The 12,168-nt window shown below is 36.0% G+C and overlaps 1 protein-coding gene across 1 annotated transcript; it reads left to right on the forward strand.

Moving 5' to 3' along the window:
* Nucleotides 1–1,052: 1,052 nt before the first annotated feature.
* tnnc2.1 (troponin C2, fast skeletal type, tandem duplicate 1) lies at nucleotides 1,053–11,456 on the forward strand. The gene is made up of 6 exons (XM_007249857.4): nucleotides 1,053–1,153; nucleotides 5,259–5,313; nucleotides 6,049–6,192; nucleotides 9,210–9,324; nucleotides 10,126–10,262; nucleotides 11,052–11,456. Exons 1-6 carry the CDS (start codon nucleotides 1,151–1,153, stop codon nucleotides 11,081–11,083), a joined length of 486 nt encoding a protein of 161 aa, XP_007249919.1. The 5' UTR covers nucleotides 1,053–1,150; the 3' UTR covers nucleotides 11,084–11,456.
* The last annotated feature ends 712 nt before the right edge of the window (nucleotides 11,457–12,168 follow it).

Consider the following 12,168-nt stretch of genomic DNA (forward strand, 5'->3'; position numbering starts at 1 on the left):
TTCAGCTGAACTATTATTTTCAGACCTGCATGTTTTCAGATTGTGAACACAGTCCACGACGTGCATTCAGAGTTAAGGTGCTTGTGAACATTGTGTTTAATGGTAACGGATGTTTATAATTATAGCCTATTTTTAAATGATAACTAACTGATAGTAAATGCTTGATTGCATATGTAAGAGATGCTGCTTTTTTATTTTGGTGTCAGCATTAAGATTGGGTTCTATTTGTAAGCCAGTGAAACTTAATCTATGGATTACTACAAGAAACCTGATACATCAACATGGAAAGATGTGGCGATGAGGATTAATGATTGACAAATGGAAATTTTTGGAACTGTAAATGGAGGAGAAATATGTAAATTACAATTGAAAACTGGAAAAATAGCAATATTTTTTGCTTTGGAATGACTTATATGCACACTTATTGGAATGACTTATGTGTGCACTTATATGTAAAAATTTAAAAATATTCAAAGCATTTAAAATTAGGTGCCAAATTAATGTTCTATCACAAAATGTTATATGTTGTCTCTGGGTTAAAACACTTGCACTTCACTTGAAGACATTCTTTTTTCTCACTTCAGTGTTAATATTGATCTGCTATTCAGCCCAAACAGCTGTTTCAGAAACCCATTAAAAGCCAGCTGTATAGAGAAAGTGATTGGCAGATAAGGTGAAGAAATTCAAGCATGTGTAACGCCATAAATCTTACCCTTCTCCCATTGCACAGGATAAACCACATGCATGCATGTCATGGCTGGTGTCCATCTGCTACTGGAATCTCTGTTTATCCTCTGCTAAAATAACATCTCCCCCCCCCCCCATTCCTTTTTTTGATAAGCAGCATTGGGGGTGCTTGTCTTGTCCTTTATCTAAATATGGGGCAATGGAAGGTTCTCAAGGGATGCTGGCGATGTATTACAGTGGGATGCTATCGAGGGGTGGTACTTTCGATACAACCAGGGCAGGCATTGGTCAATATATCCCTAGCTAAGACCTTCTAACCCAATCCTGAACTTTTTCAGAAAAAGGTAGATTAGTGTGAGGATACTTATTAGGAAGCTCTCTGTGGCTGCTCGCTCATCTGGACCCTGATCTTTTTGTCTTGTCCTCCTTCCAGACACTGTGATCAGTGTAACAGGCCTGCAGGATGGTAAGAGCACTTTTCTGGGCTGTGGGATCAGTGATGTGGAGCTCATATAAATGGAAGAGAACATTTATTGAAGCATTTAGTACCATTTTGAGGATGTTTATTTCTGATGAGACTGCTTGGAATACTCTGATTTTTTAATTTGAACGTAGAATGGGGGAATCATACAAAAGCCTGTGTGCTTTTTTCATGAAATGTGAACTTGAAGATGGTGTAAGGTTTTATTTGATGCAAGAAAATTTACTTTAAGGTAACAGTTTTTAAATGGGAAATCTTTGCTGCATGAGTTATTACTGGAACTATTACTGTTCATGGAGTCTTATCAATATCAATATATATTCAAGAATCAGAATACTGTGTTTTGCAGTACTGGATTGATTCTCAAAAACACACAATTAAAACACAGTATTGACTTTTAATTATCATATTAGATTTGTGTCTCACAGTGTTTAATTTTGTGTTGTCTTTAAACCAGACCACAAAAATAGCAGTGTTGTACCCTTTTATCAGATTCCACTCTTCTGAAAAAGTGAACTTTTCTTTTGCTCAGAATTTATGAACCCATATTGTCTATATTTCTGCTCTAAGTATATGAGAGAATAAAGAGGAAAAGTAGGTGTGTGGGCAGTGGAGAGGATGGATGCCAGTGTTTCAGTATTCTCTTGTGTCTATGTTACCTTCTGGCTCTATTTTTAAGTCAGGCTGTTTATTTAGATACTTAGATCTGCTGGAGTAATTGCAATATATATCGCAATGTATTGAATCTTAATCCCTGTATTGGGATGTGTATCACATTGGCAGGTTCTTAACAATGAATGCATTATATTTGGATTGTGTTATTAGTCAAAGCCTGAAAAGGCAAAAAAGTGTAACTTGAACAAAGCACTGATATTAGCATTATTCTTGCACTCTGTTTGTTTTGGTGTTGATGCTAACACTTCTGTGGGTATGTGAGGGGTCATATTTACTGGAGGTGGTCCATGGAGGTCAGAAAATAAATTGACATTGGATATTCATGTGAATATTCACATCTTGTTCCTCTCAGGGGTGTAAGGCTGGCTATGCTTTGTAAATGTTCCTTGAATCAGAAAAAAAACAGTTCAATAGAAGGAAAAAATTGGAACAGTTAAATAACGGCAAAGTGAATACTATGCTACGAGTTTGTTTTTAATAGTGTTTGATAAATTCTAAAGCATTTTAGAAAGAAAGCGCCTGAGATAAATGTGTACAAGGTTGAAGGTTTTTTTTGCTACAACTATTGTATTAGCACCATGTGTGTGTGTGTGTTTGAGACAGAGAGAGTGAGAGAGAGAGAGAGGGTGGGTGGGAGAAAGAGTACACTTTGGCATTTGCACTGTGAATTGCAGAGATGAAAGACAAGAGGACATATGAGTGGAAGGAGCATTATTTTAATGCCTGTCTTCTTCTGTGACACTCTTGGGGTTCTGGGGGTATTAATCGGAGCTATATTGGTGCACTGAATACACAGCTGGAGCATGTGCTTGAGCGTTGGGATCTACGGCCTTTTTGATCCCAAGTCCGTTTAAGGTTTCTCGGCCATATTGCCCACAGGACCTTCAGAGGATTTAAATAAGAGCCTGGAAGGGCGAGTACATAGTAAGCGTCAACAGTTATAAAGGTATATAGGTTTTGATACAGTGGTGACAGTATGCACTACAAAGAAGCTGAGCAGGTTTATATACGTTAAATAAAATAGCATTAAGGAACTAAGTAGGCCTGTCACGCTAACATTTTTTGCTAACGATATTATGTCCCAGAAATCATTGCGATAAACGATGTTGTTGCCATTATTAGACCATTAACTTAGCACTAATAAAATGATTACATAATATGTTACATAATATAAAGAATTAACCCTTTTAAAGACAATAAACTTTCTATTCCTGTTCACGCACCTAATTTTGGCACTGCACCTAATTTTTGGAAATGACGTTCAGCCCCGGTCTGTCCAAGCTGGGCCGCGTTGAACCAGCATGAAGACCCTGCGTCAGCCTTCACTCGAGAGATATGCTGATGGTGAATAAAAGGCTGAGGCAACACGAACCTAAGAGACACTAAAGTTAAGCAACTAGAGCCACACTGGGCCGTTAATATATTTCTTTAAGTTTGTTTTGGGTGTTGATGTAGGACATCTTTCCTAATAAAGGTGCCTAATAAAGGTGGACGATATCATGACTGAAGATATCATGACTGAAGTCATGTGAATTTATTGAACGATAAGTCGATAATGTAGTTATTGTGACAGGCCTAGCACTAAGCATTACTTTCTTAACAACATAGTACTGTTAACACTATACCAGTACTATCCACACATGCTTAATAATAAGAACAATAATGGAAACCTTGTTTGGTGCAATTTAGGTGATGTTCTCAGCCTTCTCCTTAAGGACTCAAGATTGTCCATATTTTACTCTAGGGTAAAAATCATTGATCAAGTCTGTTTGTGTACAATAGGTGCGGATGGATGCCTGTGTTTCAGGGTTGTACTTTCATGTCTAAGTTACCTCCTGGCTCTATCATTATAAGTAGGCTGTAATAGTCAGACCAACTGGAGTCGTTAGCCACAATCTGATCATCTATTCACATTCACTTTACTCCATATAAATTCATAGAGAACTAATTTAATCTCTTTACCTTTCCCGAGTTATCACTGTCCTTACATTGTTGCCCATTGCTTGTTTTTTTTATGTTTTATTTGTTGTTGATCCTTTGTCATATTATCAGGTTCCTTTACAGTTGTTTGTGGCAACATCAGTTGCCAAGAAACACACTATAGTACTATACTATAGAATCACTATAGTACTATAGAAATCAATTTGATTTGATTTGATTGGATTCAGTAGAAAAAATCCTGTGTGGATGAAGCCTGATGGTCCAGAGTTTAGTTTTTGAAGAGTGCCACTTCAAACTGGCCATGTGCTGCAAAAATAGTACAGCATATAGAAAGTAGACATTCTCAACATTTCATTCATCACAGTTGCTGCTGTGCTGATGAAAATATACAAGATGAAAATATGTTTTTAGCACTTTTGTACATTGCAGTGATACAGGGATATTGTGATGAAAATTCCACAGCCTGCCCTGTATATCTATATATTCCAGTGAAACAACATATACATGTCTAAACATGGACATTTCTCTCCATATTCAGAATTCAATCAGTTCAATTAAAATTAATTAGTATGGTAAATGATTTGAAAATGAAAATGTTGCCCCTGGCTTAGGCTTTTCATGTTTTTTTGTGTTGTCATATTATCAGGTTCATGTACACCTGTTTGTGGCAGCATCAGTTGCCAAAAACACACTGTAGTACTATACTATATATACTATAGAAATCAATTTGATTTGATTGGATTGATTGATTTTACAGCCACAGCTTGCATCAAAAAGTGTTCCACTAGTATTGCAGTTAATTGTGCTGATGAAGCTGGATGTTTCAGAGTTTTGTTTCGGCCTAACCCACAAAAAACAAGAATCTCCATTTCTGACAATTATTTGTTCACTACATCATTTGTAAACACAAAATGTCCCTTAAATTGTGCCAAAAAATACCTGAAATAAGGTTAAGAAGGTTTTATCTCTCTCCTGTAAAGTTTTGGAGTTTATGTTTTGGAGAGACATTTTTCATTGGACAAAAATAAAAAGGGTGTCTGGATTCTGAGGATCAGTTTGAGAACCACAACTGAATAGAACCATTTTTTAAAACCTTTTTAATTACCACATGCTTGTAAGCGTCCATAATAGAGAAGAAAACGTATTTTAGTGAGCTGTTTTAAATTAGACAAGTTACGATCTATGCTCACCAGGTCGGCTGTTGTTCAGCAAAGCGGTGTCCGATGTGAGACCAGAGGAAGTAGCAGTAATGAGCTACAGCTTGGAAATGCCCTTTTAAGTGTTCACACAAGTGCACACTCCATGCTGCTCAACCGGCATCCCCTGTACAGGATTTTCTGTTTATTATAATAAGGTTTTGTTATAATGTGCAGCTGGACTCACCAGAGGTTACAACACACATTCTCTTTCTCTCACTTTCTCCCCTTTTAGTAATCATTTCTATTCTTTTTCCTTTCTTACACCATTCCTGTAGCCCACTGACGCCCAGAATGACGCACGCTCCTTTCTGAGTGAGGAGATGATTGCTGGTGAGTGTGTTGGCATGACATTAATCATTGCCTTGATTATGAATATGCTCAGTCATGTTAGCCTAAAATCTTACAGTGTGATTCTGCATTGTGATGGAGGACCACCAAGTTCTAAGAATTCTCAGAATTCTATAATTCTCAGGTAGTACAAGAAAATTAGCCAAAGTGTTCTATATATTCAGGAATCACTAACTGTATGAATAATATGTTTAAGTGAAAAATCTTGGCTTAACAATCACAGACGTCTTACTCACTAACATTACCTGAAAAATATGATGTTTTTTTTATTGAAAGCAGTAGTATTTCTGAAAGAAGAGGGAAAACATATCAAAATTAATGTTATTATTGTGTCTCTGTAAATATTAATGCAAAGCCAAATACATTACATCTAAAACAGAGTGGTCATGTTTTTCTGACAGCTTTTGGTTACCTAAACAATTGGAAATATCAGGACAACAATCCCAGTCTAAATCTGGTCATTTACACATCATTAAACCGAAGAATTGCAAAGTTATTATTGAAAAGATCTATCTAGCTGAAACAGAGTGGGCCAGAATGCTTGCTAAAATCATTGGATTGATATATTATGAATGGAGACAGCACCACAATGCATGTTTTAAAAGTACTTTTTTTTCACATGCTCTGTGCAATTACCCATTTTTACCAAATGTATCATTTGTATCATTTTACAATCTTGCAATGTTCATGACCTTTGTTTTCCATTTCCTACTGTAGAGTTTAAGGCCGCCTTCGACATGTTTGACACTGACGGTGGCGGTGACATCAGCACCAAAGAGTTGGGCACAGTCATGAGGATGTTGGGCCAAAATCCAAGCAGAGAGGAGCTGGATGCCATCATTGAAGAGGTTGATGAAGATGGTATGTGTTTAAATGCATAAGTAATATAATCAAATATAACAAATATAGTAAATTTAGTAATATATTATAGTAAATTAAAACAAAATCAAAACTGTAGAATTAAAACTCCTTGTTTCCAGAGTTGTCAGCTAGTTAATGGGTTAGCTAGATGCAGACATGTATAAAGTACTAGAGATCCAGACTTAAGTAAAAGTCCAAGCACTCTGTCAAAAAAGTGACTTGAGTAGTGAGTAGTTGAGTAGTGTTCTTTAAGCTCCTTACTTAAGTAGAAGTATTAAAGTATTCAACATTTTTGTACTTAAGTACTGCAAGTAGTTTATTCTGAATTTTTCTACTCAAGTACTAAAAGTAAAAGTACAACTATTGTGTTTTGTAGTTTTTACAGAAATAAGTTAAAAGTTAAAATATCATATTGTTTATATTATTTCTTATGTTTAGGCTAAAGGACACTCACAATTCCTTTGGCTGTAGCAACAGCGTAAGAACAGGAAAGAGTACATTTACATAAAGTCTTAAATTACCCTTTCTTAACAAACTTAACAAAAGAGAAGCTAAACAGCAAGCTGTTAGAATATTTAAACAAAATTAGCATAAAAGGTCACTAGTGGTCTATCACTACTGAAGGCCAAAAGATTAGAGCAGCTTCATCAAACCCCATGACAGTGGAGAGCATCTACTGATCTAGCTTTAGTGATAATGTGGGCTTTTATCATTTTAATGAGCAGGGGGAATTCTAGGATCAGAGGTTTAGGGTCAAACAGAAACACAAACTGTTACAGTACAGGGGACAGGTGTGTTACTTTTTAAACTTGAATCTTTTCAGCAGATAAAGAAATAAATCATTTTTAAATATTTATTTTTAAAAAATACCTCCTGAAGCTTTGTTATCTTTGTTATCTTGTCTAATTTAAACAGCTGGAAAGCTGCTCAAAACTCAGGATGGGTTTTTCAGACTGCTCATACTGAGCAATGAAATACCATTTATTTATATTTATTTTAGTTTCACTTGAATCTGAATATGGCCCTCTATTTTTAAAACCAAGGTGTGAGACAACAGAAAGGGCAGAATAAGGAGCGCTGTTTGATATATTGCGTGCGCGCACATGTGCGTGTGTGCTCAGTGGAGAGAACGGAGATTATCATTGGCGGTTTCTGAGCCCCTAAAAAGGACTGGCGATTCCCCTGGTAACGAGTAACGAAGCAGCACGCTAAAAATGTATCTGAGGAAAAGTATTAAACTGTAAGTAAAAGTGCAAGTAGAAGAAAAAAAGCATTTTACTACTTAAGAACAGTACACTGCAAAAAAATAAATCTTAGAAAGTGAAATTTTCTAAATTTAAGGCTATAAATCTTATTTTCTTCTCTGATGTTTTTTTGTCTTACTAAGCATTGTAAGTGTTAGATTATTTTGCTTATTTTAGGGGTAATTATCTTAATCATTCTTACTTAGAATTTGTACCTTAAATTAAGTAATTTGAACTCAAAATAAGCACAATCAAGCAGCAATCAAGTTATTCTGATTCTTGTGTCCAAAAACTTTGGACACAAGAATTTTTACTTGATTTAGGTGTTACTTCACTCATTTTGAGACTTTGCCGTTGCTTTTTGTAAGAAATCTTACTAAGAATATTTTGCTTACCCCATTGGCAGATTGTTTTGCTTAATATACATATATTTGTCTTAATTTGCATATATTTTGTCTAGGTTTTGCCAATGGATTTTTTGCAGTGTAATATAGTAGTTCTACTTTGCTATTAAACATCTCTGGCTTGATGTAATATAGTCTATGTGTCTAGTTAGTGGGTGGTGTTGTAGTCCAGTTTTGGCCTTGTGACTAATCTCCAGATTATCAGTGAGAGTCTCCCCATATAGAATAAAGAATCAGCCCGAGCTCAGCCTGGCTGATGTGTCAGAGCATTAGCTGAGTGTTGGCATCAGTCATGTGGAATTGGGTGGAATGTGGTTTATATTCAGTATGCAGATGATTGACAAAAATACTTGACGACTGGGGAGTTGGGCCGATTCCCATGTTGTACTCTGCAACTAAAGGGTTGAAATGATACAACTTAGAAAATGGCCAGAGAAATGTTTGCTATTTGGATTTGTTTTCCATGTTGGCCTGAGATAAGTAGAAATGTACCCGAGACCAGAGGAGTGCAACATGTTTATTTTTTTTTTGCTTTTTCCCTCTTTCTTATAAATCCACTAACTCTAGTATTTGAAGCGCGCCAAATTGTACATATCTCTGTGCCACTTGATTCTAAAAGCATGTAGAAAAAAGACATTCTCAACTTTTCTCTTGTGAGAGTTTCTGCTGTGCTGATGAAAAGATACCAGATGAAAAGATGTCTGAACATCGCAGTGATCAATGTTCATTGCCGGGTTCTTTGCAATGAGAAACACTATCGTGTTGGTGTATATCAGTATATTCCAGTGAAACAATGTCTACATGTCTAAACGTGGTCACTTCTCTCCTTATTCAGAATTCAATAAGTTCAATGTTGCATGTTATGACACAGCTAAAGGTAGAGAAATAATAAACATGGTCACTTCTCTCCATATTCAGAATTCAATCAGTCCTCAGTCTTTGCAGCTTTATCTAGAGAAAGGGTGGGCAATCTTGTTCTTGGTGGGCTGCGTTTCTTCACAGTTTTATGCTTTATTTGCTCAAGTACATCTCATTCAACTTACCTAGCAGGGAAATCATCAGTCTGTGGTGGGCTTTGGTCCATGTTGTCCTTCACTGATCTAAAGTCTGACCTTGCCCAAGGAAAACATGTATTTTCTGTATTTTATGAGTCAAACTCAAAATCAGTTCTAAAGAATGCCTTATAGAGTTTCTCCCTTGTATTTGAAGAACAAAACACAATAAACGATTTTTTTAAACTTAACTATTCCCCATCTTTTTTATAAGGGTGTACTAAAAATGATTTAATACGAAACTGAATATTTTCATTAGGTTTATTCTATTCTATTTCAAATTGTGTATCAGTGAAACATATGATGTGTTACCTCAGGCAGTGGTACCATTGACTTTGAGGAGTTCTTGGTCATGATGGTGCAGCAGCTAAAAGAGGACCAGGCCGGCAAGAGCGAGGAGGAGCTCTCTGAATGCTTTCGTGTCTTTGACAAGTATGTAACCAACTGTAACATCTGTAACAATCAGCTTACAACAATACCAGCATGTTCAACAAATAGGCTATTCATTGTCTCTGAACAAATTATTTTTTTGTGATTTAAATTGATGTGATTTAAATGTGCCCATCTTAATCACATTAATAAAAAGGTCTTATATTCACTGATATAAGACCTATATAAGTCACGGAGTAGCTGTTTGTAAATTGATTGTGAAGTGATACCTCAGGGGACTTGTATAAGTAGTGAGGTGTTATCTTGTGAGTGAGGTTGAACACCTGAAATATTAGAGTTTCAGTGTAGTTTTTTATAATAGTTGTCAGCTGGATGGGAGATTCCAGTTCGGAAGTTTGTTTAGGCATTTACCATTCCTCTATTCATAGTGTCGTGTGAATTCTGATAAAAACAGTACTTAGTAAATAAAACATTAAACATGCAATAAACATCCCCAATCAGTGGCTTAATATGATTGGACGAGGCAGACAAAAAGAGTACTTATATTATTTAATATAAATTCAAGGTTTTCACAGCTCTGACCTTCACACTTTAGTCACTGAGGGTTAACTGAATGCCTACTTTAATTTGTTTATGAAAGTGAAAGTTGCAATTTGTATTACAAAAGGTTCTGGCAAACATCAAACAACGGCATGCTTGTAACAACATCCACAGCATGCAGAAAGATATTAATCTGACAATAATATGATAAAAAATATTGGCCATAAACTAGATGCATAATTTTTATTAAGAACAGTGCTAGGTGATGTGTTTAATTGCTCTGTTTTGTGTTTCAATATATAGGAATGGAGATGGTTTCATTGACCGGGAGGAGTTTGGTGACATCATGCGCTCCACTGGGGAGCCAATCACTGAGGACGAGATAGACGAGCTCATGACAGATGGAGACACCAACAAGGATGGCAAAATTGACTTTGATGGTAAACTTAACTCACATTTTAATTGGACACATATATTTACAAGAATTAACTTGAAACTTAAAGTTTAAAACGGTGTATTTATGGTATGATTTAAACATCCTTCTTCTTCATTGCATGTATATACACATTTTGGAATTAATTCTACAATTTCACAGTAATAATTTATATACACAGACACATTCAGTACCTCTTACTTTAATATTGAATACATTAAAGCTAGACAGGGGCACATGTGGAATTATTTTTGAAACAGAACATTTTAAACAATCCAGAATATGTTTTATTCTTTAGATTCTTCTAAGTAGCACATTAAGCTTTGATTAATCTTCATGAGGGAGAGTCACCTGCAATAGTTTTCTCAGTGTCTTGAAGGAAGGAGTTCCTGGAGGTGCTGAACAATAGTTGCTGCTTTTCCATCATGCTGTGAAGCTCCAGCTCATCCCAAATCACCTCAAATCACCATCTCAGTTTAAATCAGGTTTAGGTCAGAGGATTGTGAAGGACAAACTCTTTTTTTTAAATACTTAATTCCATATGTGGTCCTTAATTGTTTTATGTCTTTAATATTACTTTACAATGTAGAAAATACAGTACATTAAATAAAGAAATATAGAAAAACATTCAATGACAAGGTGTGTCCAAACTTTTGACTGATACTGTTAAAATACTATTTACTTCATAATTAATGTTAAAAAAAATATAATCAAGAGGAGACTTCTAAATCATGACATAACAGATGCCATAACATTAATGCAACAACCGTTTTTTTTTTCGTTCTTTCTTTTCTAGAATTTCTGAAAATGATGGAGAACGTCCAGTAAAGATGCTACATTCCACTCTTTCACCACTCAACCAAAGCCATAAACCTTTTGAAACCACGGAGAAAAAGACATAAACATTATATAAACATTATAGGAACGGATCGAAGGGACTGGAGGCAGTAAATGGCCTTCTGGAATGGTCGCTGTTGGACTGTATTTATATCTATATATAACACTCCAAACCTTTTAAAGATGGAGCCACTTTCTCTTGTCCCCACCCCCTACCCTCCCACCTCCCACTTTCCCCAGCTGCCCTTGTATCTCAGCTCCTTCTTAAGACATGATCTTTCTACCATGCCTTCAAAATTGTTTTCTGCCCTGCGTGCCCTCCCCCTGTAGTGTTCCGAAATAAACCAGCCTCCGTTAACCTTGATGAACCTGTATGTCTTATTGTCACGGGAAATAAGAAACATGCATATCTATTGATTGAATAGTTGAAATGGTGGCAGGTTGCAAGCATTCTTTTTTGTAATTTCTATTTTTAATTTTTTTTTGCAATCACGTCCTTTTACTAATTGGTAAAGTATTTGGTCAGTATTTAAGCTATGTACATTTGTAAGCTTGAATGCTTAACCGTTGCTAAGGAATTGTATGAATGCTAATTTAGAGGCTGAATATTTTTCTAATAACTGTCTCTGAGATCACCTCATCCACTTCACCTTCAGGTCAAGATCTTCCATATTGTTTCCTTCATCAAGCTTTTCACAGAAGATCCACCCTCAAAGCTTCTTTGGTCGCTTTCTTTTTTAAGGTCTTTTCTTAGTGCAGAGTCTCTGTTTGCACTCTATCCAATGTAGGTCTGGTCTCCATTCATACTTACCTTTTGATGTCATGCTATCATGCCATAAAATACAGTTGCATCTTCACAGATCACACTAAAGCTGTAAAAGCAATTTTCATCCAAGATGTTCTTGTTTCTTCTCCATGTTGACTAGCCATAACCATCCAGTTGGTTCAGGTGGTGAGTTGAGCACCCAGTCGGTGCAGTGAATGTAATCTCCAGGTGATGTGTCTCAAAGCCTGAGAGAAACGCTAGACTGAGAGACGTTCTTGACGAGGCAGTTCAGCTTTAAGGAATGATGCTC

The sequence above is a fragment of the Astyanax mexicanus genome, chromosome 13 (genome assembly GCF_023375975.1).
Source record: "Astyanax mexicanus isolate ESR-SI-001 chromosome 13, AstMex3_surface, whole genome shotgun sequence".
Taxonomy (NCBI): Eukaryota; Metazoa; Chordata; class Actinopteri; order Characiformes; family Acestrorhamphidae; genus Astyanax; species Astyanax mexicanus.

Excerpts from the sequence above, each read along its gene's own strand:
- tnnc2.1 (XM_007249857.4), top strand. Across the intron at positions 5,314-6,048 it reads GAGTGAGGAGATGATTGCTG|AGTTTAAGGCCGCCTTCGAC; the intron begins GTGAGTGTGTTG and ends TTCCTACTGTAG. Across the intron at positions 10,263-11,051 it reads TGGCAAAATTGACTTTGATG|AATTTCTGAAAATGATGGAG; the intron begins GTAAACTTAACT and ends TTTCTTTTCTAG.